The sequence below is a fragment of the Falco naumanni genome, chromosome 2, assembly GCF_017639655.2.
Source record: "Falco naumanni isolate bFalNau1 chromosome 2, bFalNau1.pat, whole genome shotgun sequence".
Classification (NCBI taxonomy): Eukaryota; Metazoa; Chordata; class Aves; order Falconiformes; family Falconidae; genus Falco; species Falco naumanni.
The window spans coordinates 5,556,108-5,569,652 of record NC_054055.1 but is presented as its reverse complement, the minus strand read 5'-3'; the positions used below and the strand labels follow the sequence as shown (position 1 = coordinate 5,569,652).

Sequence of the window (13,545 nt, the reverse complement as noted above, 5' to 3'; positions counted from 1 at the left end):
TTGGTAGAGTACCATGGGATAAAGCCCTGGCAGGAAGAAGGGCGCAGGAACGCTGTAGATATTCAAGGATCACCTCTTCCAAGCTCAGGAGCGATGCGTCCCAACAAAGGGGAAGTCAGGCAAAAATGCCAGGAGGCTGCGTGGATGAACAAGGAGCTCCTGGGCAAACTCAAACACAAAAAGGAAGCCTACAGAGAGCGGAAGGCAGGACGGGTAGCCTTGGAGGAATACAGGGAAATTGTCCAAGCAGCCAGGGACCAGGTTAGGAAAGCTAAAGCCCTGATAGAATAACATCTGGGCAGGGCCATCAAGGGCAACAAGAAAAGCTTCTATAGTTACATAGGTGATAAAAGGAAGACTAAGGAAAATGTGGGCCCTCTCTGGAAGGAAACAGGAAACCTGGTTACCTGGGACATGGAGAAGGCTGAGGAACTCCATGACTTTTTTGCCTCAGTCTTCACCAGGAAGTGCTGTAGCCACACTGCCCAAGTCACAGAAGGCAAAGGTAGGGACTGGGACAGTGAAGAACCACCCACTGTAGGAGAAGATCAGGTTTGAGAACATCTAAGGAGCATGAAGGTGCACACATCCATGGGACCTGCTGAGAGGCATCTGTGGGTCCCAAGGGAACTGGCAGATGAGGTGGCTAAGCCACTGTCCGTCATATTTGGCAAGTCATGGCAGTCTGGTGAAGTTCCCACAGACTGGAAAAGGGGAAACATAACCCCCATTTTTAAAAAGGGAAAACAGAAGATCCAGGGAACTACAGGACAGTCTTTCTCACCTCTGTGCCCAGAAAGATCATGGAGCAGATCCTCCTAGGAACTATGCTAAGGCATGTTGAAAATAAGGAGATGATTGTTGACAGCCAGCGTGGCTTCACTAAGGGCAAATTGTGCCTGACAAGTTTGGTGGCCTTCTAAGATGGGTTTACAGTGTTGGTGGATAAGGGAAGAGCAACTGATGTCATCAACCTGGATTTGTGCAAAGCATTTGACACTGTCCTGCATGACATCCTTGTCTCTAAACTGAAGAGGCATGGATCTGATGGATGGACCACCTAGTAGATAAGGAATTGGCTGGATGGTCGCACTCAAAGAGTTGCAGTCAACAGCTTAATGCCCAAGCAGAGACTGATGGTGAATGGTGTTCCTCAAGGGTCAGTACTGGGACCGATGTTGTTTAACATCTTTGTTGGCAACATAGACAATGGGATCAAGTGTACCCTCAGCAGATTTGCCAGCGTCAATCTCTGTGGCATGCTAGAGGGAAGGGATGCCATCCAAAGGGACCTTCACAGGCTTGAGGAGTCGGTCCGTGCAAACCTCATGAAGTTCAACAAGAACATGTGCAGGGTCCTGCACGTAGGTCGGGGCAATCTCAAGCACAAATACAGTCTGGGTGGAGAATGGGTTGAGAGCAGCCCTGAGGAGAAGGACTTGGGGGTGTTGGTGGATGAGAAGCAAAACGTGATCTGGCAATGTGCACTTGCAGCCCAGAAAGCCAGTCATGCCCTGGGCTGCATCCCCAGCAGCATGGCCAGCAGGGCGAGGGAGGCAGTTCTGCCCCTCTGCTCCATTCTGATGAGATCCCCCCTGCAGTGCTACGTCCACCTTTGGGGCACCCAACATAAGGACATGGACCTGTTGGAGCAGGTCCCAAGGAGGGCCACGAAGACGATCAGAGGCTGGAGCCCCTCTGCTATGGAGACAGGCTGGGAGAGTTGGGTTTATTCATCCTGCAGAAGAGAAGACTCCAGGGAGACCTTCTAACAGCCTTCCAGTACCTAAAGGGGCTGACAAAGAAGCTTGAGAGGGGCTTTTTACAAGGGCCTGTAGTGATAGGACAAGGTGGAAGGGCTTGAAGCTGAGAGAGGGGAGATTTAGGTTGGGCGTGAGGAAGAAACCCTTCCCCGTGAGGGCGGCGAGGCGCTGGCCCAGGCTGCCCAGAGCAGCTGTGGGTGCCCCATCCCTGGCAGGGCTCAAGGCCAGGCTGGACGGGGCTGGGAGCAGCCTGGGCTGGGGGGAGGGGGCCCTGCCCCTGGCAGGGGGTCTGGAACTAGATGGTCTTGAAAGTCCCTTCCAACCAAACCATTTTGTGATTCTATGGCTCTACGGTCTGCTGCTATATTAATTCTAGGTCGGACTCAGGCTCTGTTGCATGTCTGCAGCCTTGCTGGAAGTGTCACCAGAAGCATGGATGTGCAAGGGTTCAGGGATGCTGATGAGACCAGAAATTCATCTGAAGATTATGTATTCAAAAACTGTTAGGAGGTATCCCGAGAAGTATCAAAAAAGGGTTTTTTCCTCCTCCAGAAGAACAGGTCTTCCAAAGCCAGACTTGGGTTTTCCAGCTGAGGTACTTTCCGGAGCTCATTCAGATAATGCTGGGCACCTACTGGCTGCCAGTCAGGTGCCTTTAAAGGGTGCCATTTGGGCAGGAGAAGTACAAGCTGCTTTGACAAAGTGGAGCTAAAGTTTAAAAGCTAGATTATGTTGAGCTGATCAAGCCATTTCCCGGTGAGAAAGATCGGTGGGGAGATGAGGGGTCGGGAATGGGATGTCTCTGCCAAGTGTCCTGTGGAAATGTGAGAGGGGAACAGCCTAAAGATCCAGATGTTGGTGACTTTTGTCCAGGCTCATACACGGGGAAAACAAGCCTCATATTATTGCTAATTGTAGGAAAATAGGGGAAGGGATGAACTCAGGGCATCCCCACATCCAAAGGAAACCATCTCTCCTGAGGTGACAAGTGAGGCATAAAATTTTCATGCGATGGAGATTTCACAACCTCCCCAGTAAGGCCACATACCAAAATGAAGAAGACACCCAAGGATGACAGAGTGGGCTGGGGGGGGACCAAAGGCCACTGGGTGCCACTCTGAGCAAACTGGGAGGGGGAATGAGAGGCTGGCTCAAGTAAAGCAGCACCTGAGTGAGGGGTCAGCGAAGGACAAGGCATTGTCTAAACCTTTGTGGGAGCCACCTGTGAGTTGGCCTCAACTTTTCAAACACCACCTTGTTTCCTAGGCAAAGCATCCCACTGGTTAGGTCTTCTTACTGTCTGACAGTTGTCCCTTAATTGTTTATTTCTGCCCAGCCATATTTCTGCAGATATTACCAATTTAAAGTATATCTCAGCCTGGAAAGGTGGTTGTAAGCTATTAAAAAACATCACCTGGCTCCAGCTGCAAGCAGCTGAGGGTCCTCTTGTAATGCTTGTAGTGGCAGGCAAAATTCCAGGACTGAAGAAGCTATGGAAAAATTATCTCCTTCTTCCTCAGCAGGTCTCCTGGGTGAACCTGCAAACATATCTGTTGTTATGGGGATGGAAATAATCTAGTGCCATAGGTACATGGAGTCAGCACAGCTAAGAGGGGTGGAGCTGGGATTTTTGTGTATCTGTAAGAGTTCTTGAGGTGTTTACACAAAAATGAGCAAGGAGCAATGCTAAATTTGCAATGTCAGCAGTTAGGTAACACATTTGCAGCCAAATATTCATGTCCCAGAGTTGACATGAAGGTAGACACCCAGTTTGCTGTTTCTTCCCTCCCATTGCACCATAGTCTCATGCAAGCAAGGTGCGGGGCAGACTGAAATATCTCCTCCAGGAGCCGTTGGGAGGTTAGAGGGAGGGTGGTGAGCTATGGAGTCTGCAGGAAAGCAGGGGAGGTGCCAGTGGACTTGCAGCATCCACAGTGCTGCTGTGGGAAGGAGCGAGAGGGAGCAGCGAGGAGCTAATGAGTGACCAGGCGGTGGCCGTGTTTCTCCTCCCCACAGCCCTCCACCTCGTCGGTCGCCTCAGATGAGAAGGTTGATTATGTGCAAGTGGACAAGGAGAAGACACAGGCGCTGCAGAGCACCATGCAGGAGTGGACTGATGTGCGGCAGTCCTCGGAGCCCACCAAGAGCACGAAGCAGTAGTGCCTGGGGCAGGCAGCGAAGCAGGCTGACAGCTCTGCTGGGCTGGATTTCTAAGACTTGTCCGCGGAGAGGAGAGGGTCTTCATTTTTTTTATTTTTTATTAAGGCAAAATGAAATTTAATTTCAGGGGAAGACTTGGCGGATACTGTTTGCCAGTGATAAAGACCAACTGTGTTCGGTGGCTAGGTTTGTGCTTTAGCTGCTGGATGCACAATCCAGGAATTTGACTTAGCAATACCAGGTTTCACCCTACACATCTTTTGCTTACAGCTATTAAAACCACCTTGTACGTGCTAACACTGATCATCTCTCCCCATCTCCTTCCACGCTGTACTCCCAAACCATGCCATGCAGGTTTGCAGCATCTCTCATAGGACATCATTCCCCAGCTCTGATTCCCCACTCCTTATGGTTGCCCTCTTCTCTGCCTCCTCACAATCCCAAAACTGAGCAAGGACCATTCCTTTTGAAATCACTTTCATTGTCCCATCTCTTGTAAATAATATGTTCAAAACCACTGAGGGTTATTCTTCTCCTGGTGGGACAGCCCCCATGGTTTTGATTGTGGTTGTTAACCTTCAGAAGCTTGAAGAGCATCCAGACTTTTCCACTGAGCTGACTTAGAAACCCAGGACTTGCCCCGTTCTCACACACATGCATGTGTGAAACAGCCATGTTTGTTTGTTTGGATGTCTTCTGCTGTTGATGCTCTCCAACATCTCTCAAAGTCAATGGGATGGACATATTGGCTTTGGATGGCAGAATTTAAGCCCTGACCCACTGCCTATCTGAAATCAATTGCCCGTGAATGTGGCCTTACGAACCAGAATCTGCCCTTTGTGGCACCAAAAGAAATGCAGAGAGTGAGAGTCCTCCACCTGTAGCCATCATGAGAGGCTCTTTGGTTGAGTACAAGGGACACAGGGAGGCTCTGGAGACTCTGTATATCTGGACTGGCACAAGGATGAGTGACAAGGAGGGAGTGGAAGGCTGTTGGGAGCACTGGGAGAAGGCAGATGCTGTACTGCAGAGGTTGGTCTTGGGTGAGGAAGTCCAGTGGGGTGTACTTTGGAGGAAAGGAGTAGTGTAATTGAAATGTTGGTTGATGGTGAGGTCTTAGGTGTGGGAAGAGGCTGGTCAGGAGAGTCAGGGCAAGGTGTTTCAACATTAGCTTTGATGTAGCATTATGGTTGGTTTGTGGTGGGTGCGAAGGGCTGGATTAGGTGTTTTCTCCCCATCTTCAGCAATGTTTCTCAACACAGAAATGGGGCTTGTTGACATTAACGACTCTAGGCTCTAATTATGGGTGGGAATCTGCTGTTGCCCCTTGCCAGCATCCTTGACACATCCAGGTTTTGGGATTATTCCCCAGGCAGCTGCTGGGTGCAGAGCCGAGAAGGAAGATACAGTTCATTGCAGAGATAATAATTCATGATCTCATGAAAACAGGAAGAATTAATGATTGCCGTGGAGCAGCCTGATTGCCAGACAGCAAGCACTGACATGAATAAACAGGCCGCCTGCAAACCGAGAGCCAAACCGAGGAGACATTAGAAAGATTAGGTAATAATATCTACTAAAAAGCCGGAGCTATTCTTTCTGCAGGCTGAACCCCTCCCAGTGCCATGGGCTCTGTGTTCCACCAACACCACCAAGTCATATTGATTATTAACACTCAAGCATTAACACATTTGTTTAATCTTGTTCGCATTTGGAAAGAGCCAGACGTGACCCACATGGGGACAGGGTACCAGTCCCTTAAGGGCTGCATGCTAGTAAAATAAATCTTGAACTTCCAACATCGGTTTATATTTTCTTCTTGCATGCCATGAAAGGGAAGGTTATTAATGGAAAAGCTCTAATGGCCCTTTTAAGACACTGAAGTGTTGGCCTTTTACAGGAATAACAAAGCAAATAGCCTAATGCTCATGGTAAAAAGAATAATCATCTAGGGGGGAAGAAAAAAAAAAACAAAACCACACCAAAACCCAAAGGGAAGATTTAGCACAGCCAGATGCTTTCTGAAGGTCAGGGAGTGTGATACAGCCTGCAAGGGCCTTTGCCTCTCATTGGGGGCTTGCACGCTTGCATAGTGAGATAATGAAATGAAGAGCAGAGTACAGTGCTTCGGATTTCTATAGCCCCTGTCATCACTGCATCTCAGGGGAGACTAAACATTGGGGCTGATCCAGAGTGTGTTCACCCGGGTGGGAGTGAGCTCCCCATCCCCACCGAAAAGCAAATGTGACTCAACTGGGAAGCTGATTTTTTCCTATTTCATCCTCTTAAACTGTTGGGCAGGCACAAAGGAAGATGAGGCTGGGGGAGAAGGGTTATGGTGCATGCTGGACGTGTTTTCCTGCCAAAAGCTGTGCTGCTCTCCTCTCACACGAAAATGCAGCCACCTCTGGGGTGGATTGCAGCAGCAGTTTTGGGAATGGCTCTTTAGGCTGCTTTGGGTCTCTCTCAGTAAAGCAGTGCAACTATTCTCAAGATGAAACAGCCCAGCTCCAGGCTAAAGAAAATCTTGAACTGAACCAAAAGCCTGGAGAAATCAAGTGATAGCCTATGCTCAGGTTCTTGTTTTCATCTGGGAGATGGGGAGCTCACCAAGTCCCAAAAGCACCCTGAAAGTGGGCAGGCGAGGGGGAGGCAGCAGCAGCGGTCATTTCTGGTGGTGCAGTGGCTTGAGAGACAGTGCAATGAGCTGGGATGTGTTTCGAGCTGGTGCCCTGTGCTTCTGCGCTGGGACCAGGTGCGTCTAGTGCCCGCTCCCATATTTAATCCAAAGCCCTTTGTGGTGCTGGAGAAACTAGTCCTTTCTCTCTATGTCCCACAAATGTCTATTTGTTCATGGGGCAAGCCCTGGCATGGGATAGCTCTTTTCCCAAGCTCAGGCCTCCAGTTTTAATGATTTGCTTTCATGAGAATCCCCGCAACTGGCCCTTTGCATTTGGCAGACCAAGGAACAAAACATCCCAAAAGTAGCTATTTCACAACTGCTGGTTGCTAGTGCCTCTCTGCTTTGCAGTGAGGCTTACATTTTCCCAGAAACAGACATATTTCTCCATTTTTTTCCCAGCTAAGCACCAAGCAAATAGCCTCTCCAAGCTAAGTATCAGCCCATAGACTCTATGCATTGCCATGTAGGCATGACTGTATCAGCCCCTCCTGAAAGCCATTAAGTAATCAATGGCTGCAGTGGAAATAGTCATTCCTGACAGTTGCCAAGCTGATTACAGCAGTCCCTGATGATTAATGTTTGTGCAGTATTTAGTCTTAAACCATATTGAAAAGCAGCTGGTTTAATTACACGGACTGCCAAGAACTTTGTCCTGAAGGCATTGAGTTTATCACATCCACTCTATACTTGGATGCTCAAGTATTACTGACGCTTTTGTTAGAAATAGGTATTTTAGGAAGCTGAGAACATTGGAAATGATTCATTTTAACTGCAATTAAAATGGCTTGAGTCTTCACGTCAGAGCCTGCTCTTCAGCTCTATGGTCCCATTTAAGAAAAGAGATGTGCTTGTAGGTGTGCGTGTGCTCATGGAGAAGGGTTGTCTGTGGGACAAGCATCATGACCTCAATATTGAGTTTTATGAAGTACCAGGGCCATGGATCAAAGCTCTCCCCGAGCTTCAGAATGACTAAGCTATACGTTTTAAAGGCAGAAGTATCAAAAAACATGTATCCCTCACTGTGTGTGACTGCCGCTTATGGTTCCTCTGTCTGGTGGGATGTGTGAGCTGCCTTGGAGCTGATTTGCTCCAAACTGACACTTGAGTGTTTAGTGGGAAATACATTTCAAGCTCTAAATGGATGACAGGCTTATGCTTAGTCTCAGGTTGGAGAAACAAAATACGTGTGAGTGCAGACTGTGCCAGGAGAAATGTGAGTGTCTGGCAGATAGGGTCAAATCCAGAGCTGGAACCAAAATGTAGCTAAGGCCTGGGTGCACGGGGGGCTAACGGGGATGGAACTGGGCCCAGGGCCACCAGCCACTGGCAAGGTTTATATACAGGGGAACATGAGGTTGGGAGGAAAGAAAGCAGGGAGTTTGCCAGCAAGATCTGAGTCTTGGTCCTCCCCGTGTGCTCCTTTGGCATGAGTCTCGAGTCAGCTATATAGAGATTTGTGGGTTGTGGAGTGGGGTTTTGGTCAGTAAAAGCCATGGTGGGAGGAGAGTTCCCACCACTCTCACGACTTATCCAGGGCACTTCACTCTCAAGGGGTTCATCCTGCCCGACAACATGATGCCTCAGTGCTCTGGCTTTCAGGGAGCCCTGGTCAATGCACCCAGCTCTGAACTGGGCAGGAGAAACCCTGCTCTTAGAAGTGTGGTGGGGACCTGGATGTGCTGGGACACACCTTGCTCTGGGGCTCCCATGAACTAACCATGGGGCAGCAGTGCCATGGGCTTCACAGGGTTGTCGCATGAAGAGCCACCTCCATCCTTGGAGCTTTTCAAGACCCAGGGTGGATCAACCCCACAGCTGACCCTGCTTGGAGCAGGGGAAGGGACCAGAGGCATCTCTTCCCCCCAGTTTACCCTGAGACTCTGTGCTGCTGGGGCTGAGCAGAGACTCCTCCATGTGAGGGAAGGGGCCAAAGGTATTGCCTAGAGCTCTATAATACCTGAAACAGAGCTAGGGCCTCTTTTCTGGCCATGAAGCCAAGTGGCAAAGCACAGCTTACCCCTAAGGCCATACCCCACGGTGAGGGAACCTGATTCACACTGGGGCCATCCCTTGCACCTGGGAGAGGGCTGGCTAGCCCAGGCCAAGTCGTCCAGGACACAGACACAGTCCGAGCAACTGGGAGACAGCTTGAACCTGTAAATTTGTTAGGGCAGACATCAACCCAGAGCTCTCTGCAGCTCCACACCAGCTCCTACACCCTGGCATCCCAGTCCCTTGAGCATACCGGGAAGACTTGGCTTGCTTTGGCCACCCAATGATCATGGCTCCTTGGGAGGGGTAGAGCCATGCCCAGGTCTTATGTGGTGGTGGACTTCAGTAGGAAGATGTTTAAATAGCTTCCAGGTCCTGTCTGATCTTCCTGGCCTAGGAGGCAAGTAAGAGGATGGTTTTGTCAATTCATGCTTGCATTGTGTTGATGTTTTCCCACCTGGTGATGTTGCTATTCCATGTAAAATTGACACTCACCCACACAGTGTGTGCCGTTGGAGGAATGTTGTCTGAAGGAGATGGGTGCAGTGGGGCTGTGCCTGTGGAGAAGCCCTAAAGGGTGAAGAGCAGAGCCTAACCCCACCCCCAGCCAGAGGACACACATGGCCATCAAAGAGCCATCAAGAAAACCAGAGAGACCAGTCCAGCATCAACTCACAAGGGCCAATAAACCAGTTTAGGGCCCCTGGTGAGTCCCTGTGCCTCTCTTCTCTGCCCAGAAAGCACCAGCCCGCCCACATGTATGCAATGATCTTGCAACTGTTAATAAGGCTCTTGCAGGTAGACATGTGCACCTTTTGATCATGATTTGTCCTTGGCTGGAGCAGTTGATCCCTCCATCAGCTTGTCCTTGGTGTCACAACCTTGTAGTCGCAATTTTATCTCCTTGTACTTGTGCTGTTAATCAGGTTGCTACTTCAATGGCTGCTCTTGAGAAAATTTGATATGTAGCAAGGTGTCACCAAACAGCTCTCTCCATGCCAACCCACAGCCAGCCGGTCCTGGCACAGTGTCCAAATTTTAACACCAGCCAGCAACATCTGGAGCAGAAGCTGACCACATGGTTCCATCTCTTGATCTAAAAGAGCTCAATGGATTTGCTTCCGATCAGCAGGCTCTTAGTTTTTGATGCAGCCCATTGCTAACATATAACGGGTTCATTTGTAGACCAGTGGGTTGACTACATGGGAGAGGTTTGCCCCAAGACCAGAAGATAAAAAAACATTATTTTTATTGTTGTTCTTTGGGTGATACCACACTTTATCTTCAGGTGGGTCGAGGGAGTTCATTTGAACTCTGCATCCTGCTTTTTCTCTGGCTTGTAAAATGAAGATTTTTAGTACTTATTTCCCAACCTCACAGATGCATCACGAGGTGTAATTAATTGGCATCTAATAATGCGAAGAGCTGTTTTGAGTCTGCATGCAATGGCCGGGAAGCATGTGGTGCTACCCCATTGTCATGTCCAGCATCACACATGACACTGCACATCCCGCTCTGCAAAACTCATTAAAAACCCCTCATCCCTAATTACCAGGGTGGAAAAAAAATTGGCAGGATTTTCTCCTGAGCAAGGCAGGTGGGGGAAAAGCCGTTTGCACAGTTTCAGCATTCTGCTGCCACGTTGACCCTGAAAATACCACATTTTCTTTGAGAGCCCTTTGAACGTGGTGGCTGAAGCACATCACAGAGAGGGGAAGGGAACAGGACCCTGGGCTCCACGGGGAGCCCACTGCTAAGTCCCATAGGGTTAGGACCAAACCTTTAGATTAGTTAAGTCCCACTCAGCCCAGCCCTTGGGGAAGTCAGCGGGTCCCCGTTGACTTTGGGCATCCCTGTGTGGGAACGGCCCCAGCCACTTTAGGGTAGTTTCCTCTGTTTGTTTCTTAACCCGCTGCGAGGTGGGGTCGGAGCCCTGGCTTTGAAGCCGTTGTGTCGGCAACCGATTCGCAGGGATGTCTTGTGTGTTTCAAAGCCTATGACTGTTCGTAAAGAGGAGTATTTTTACTTTTTTTTTTTTTTCCCATTTGTAGAAGGAAGGACAAGAGTAATCTGTGGCAAACTGTACAGTACGTGTCTTCTTGTGGTGTCACTGTTTGAATGGTTATTAAGTTTTCAAATCACTGTGGACAGCTAATAAGTTATTAATTTATTCTTCTGGGGTTTGTTGTTTTTTTTTTTTTTAAAGTAATTTGAAACAATTATTTATCCTGTAAATTGGTCTTGAGTGAAGCCTAGATAATACTTTTTTTGCTGTTAATAAACATGGTACATGTCTGACGTGAATGTGATCTCATTTTTAAGTACTGTATGTGCAGCAGGAAAGCAATGGGAAAATAGAAGAATGAAAATAAAAAGACCATCTCTCACTGGTGACTCCCGGCATGGATTCTGAGTGGGGAATTAATGACAGGATCAAGTTGAATCGTGCAGCAACTTTAAAGCTTTCAGAGCATATTCCCAGCTCTGTCCTGTCTGCCCAATAAGGACCTTGAGGATGCAGTTAGGGTTTTCCTGATACCAGAACCCAAACTGTGTGTTTTTCAGTTGCTGAAGTGAAATTCATACTATATATCTGCTCCAGGGATACACTTTGCTGTGCACAGGGTGAGGACAAATGCTGGCTTCCTCGCCCATCAGCAGCTCAGTGCCTGTGAGCCCCAGCTCAGGCCACCAAATCTCCCATAAAACCTAAGCACAAGAACACATCTTTTTCCCCAGAGTTAAAAATTCAAGTCCCCCCTTCAAGACACTTACATTTACTTTAACAATAAAAAAAAAAAAAAAAAAAGACACCTGTGGAAAGACACCTTTACAGCACAGTCCCTGTAACCCCCTTTTTTTAGCAAGAGTAGCATCACCTCACATCTGCAGCACATCTGGGATCCCAAATCTGGAGCTGGGGACTCCATTGCAGGCTCTCTTTTGCTAGAGGCCTGTGTGTCACTGTGGGCCATACTATCGTACACACTTTACCAATATATCATATACAAATATTACTGTTATTACTAACACAAATATTAATATAGTATGTACTATAATTGGTATAGCATAGATAGTAACATACTATACTAATGCTATACTACAGTTCTGTAAGGCTTTTGATACAGTGCCCCATAACTTTCTTCCTCTAAACTGAAGAGATAGGGATCTGATGGATGGACCATCTGAAGAGTTACAGTCAACAGCTCAGTGTCTGAGTGGAAATCAGTAACGAGTGTTGTTCCTTAAGGGTCCGTACTGGGACCAATACCTTCATCAATTACATAGACGGTAGCATTGAGCGCGCCCTCAGCACGTTTGCAGATGACACCAAGCTGAGTGGTGCGGATGCTACTCTAAAGGACAGGATGCCATCCAGCGGGACCGTGACAGGCTTGAGGAGTGGGTCTGTATGAATCTCACCAAGTTCTACAAGGCCAAGTGCAAGGTCCTGCACTGGAGTTGGGGCAATTCTTAGTATCAATACAAACTGGGAGATGACTGGACTGAGCAGCCCTGAGGAGGACTTCAGGATACTGGTGGATGAATAATTGGACATGACCCGTCAATGTGCACTCACACCCAGAAAGCCACCCGTGCCCTGGGCTGCATCCCCAGCAGCGTGGCCGGCAGGGCGAGGGAGGGGGCTCTGCCCCTCTGCTGAGACCCCCCCACAGCGCTGCGTCCAGCTCGGGGGTCCTCAGCATCAGAAGGACACGGACCTGTTGGAGCGGGCCCGTCGGAGGCCACGGAGCTGGTCAGAGGGCTGGAGCCCCTCTGCTGTGGGGACAGGCTGGGAGAGCTGGGGCTGTGCAGCCTGGGGAGGAGAAGGCTCCGGGGAGACCTTAGAGCAGCTCCCAGTGCCTGGAGGGGCCGACAGGAAAGCTGGGGAGGGGCTTTGGGCAAGGGCAGGGAGCGGTGGGACAGGGGGGGAATGGCTTGAAGCTGAGAGAGGGGAGATTTAGGTTGGACGTGAGGAAGAAACCCTTCCCCGTGAGGGCGGCGAGGCGCTGGCCCAGGCTGCCCAGAGCAGCTGTGGGTGCCCCATCCCTGGCAGGGCTCAAGGCCAGGCTGGACGGGGCTGGGAGCAGCCTGGGCTGGGGGGAGGGGGCCCTGCCCCTAGCGGGGGTGGGACTGGGTGGTCTGTACAGCTCCCTTCCACACAAACGATCCCATGGTTCTATAATTCTATAATATTGATGATGTATTACTAATACTTATCATATATTACAATATACTACTAATAGTACACTATAGCTATAATATTATATGATATAGTGATAGTATATTTATTATTTTAATAAATTAATAAAGTATACTAATGCAAACTTTATGTAAAATCTTCAGTATATTACTCATAACTTACATATATTAGTGAGGTAGGTGTCAGTCTCTTCTCCCAAGTAACAAGCAACAGGACAAGAGGAAATGGCCTCAAGTTGCTCCAGGGGAGGTTTAGATGGGAGATTGGGAAACATTTCTTCACCGAAAGGATTGTGAAGCACTGGCACAGGCTGCCCAGGGAAGTGGTGGAGTCCCCATCCCTGGAGGTACTTAAAAGACGTGTAGGTCTGGCGCTGAGGGACATGGTTTAGTGGTGGGCTTGGCAGTGCTGGGTTAATGGTTGGGCTTGATGATCTTGAAGGTCTTTTCCAACCCCAACAATTCTATGATTCTATAATATTATATGTTTATAAAAATACATATTTATGCTATATGCATATATATATATAGTAATTATTTTGGGGAGAGGATCGTGAAGCAACTGTAGATAATTCTGTGAAAAGAGAGGCTCAAGGCTGAGCCCAAAAGGGAAGTCCAATGCTAAGAAGTATAGAAAATGAACAGGGACTAAACCAGACCACACCGTTACACTGCTGAAACTATCCCGGCTGCCGCCCATGCTGAGCTCTGTGTGCAGTTTGCCTCAGTTTGCCTCTGGTCATC

The 13,545-nt window shown here is 48.8% G+C and overlaps 1 protein-coding gene across 2 annotated transcripts in view; it reads left to right on the top strand.

Moving 5' to 3' along the window:
* GAB2 (GRB2 associated binding protein 2) overlaps positions 1–10,985 on the top strand; it is a 102,104-nt gene extending 91,119 nt beyond the window's left edge. The window contains exon 10 of one of the 2 annotated variants that reach the window (XR_005826268.1): positions 3,780–3,892. Coding sequence is in view for 1 of the 2 variants with exons in the window: in XM_040583291.1 (XP_040439225.1) it covers positions 3,780–3,923 (144 nt within the window). In the remaining variant the exon portion in view is untranslated. Of the gene's footprint in view, positions 1–3,779 lie in introns of both variants that reach the window. The other variant, XM_040583291.1, reaches the window with a different exon arrangement.
* The last annotated feature ends 2,560 nt before the right edge of the window (positions 10,986–13,545 follow it).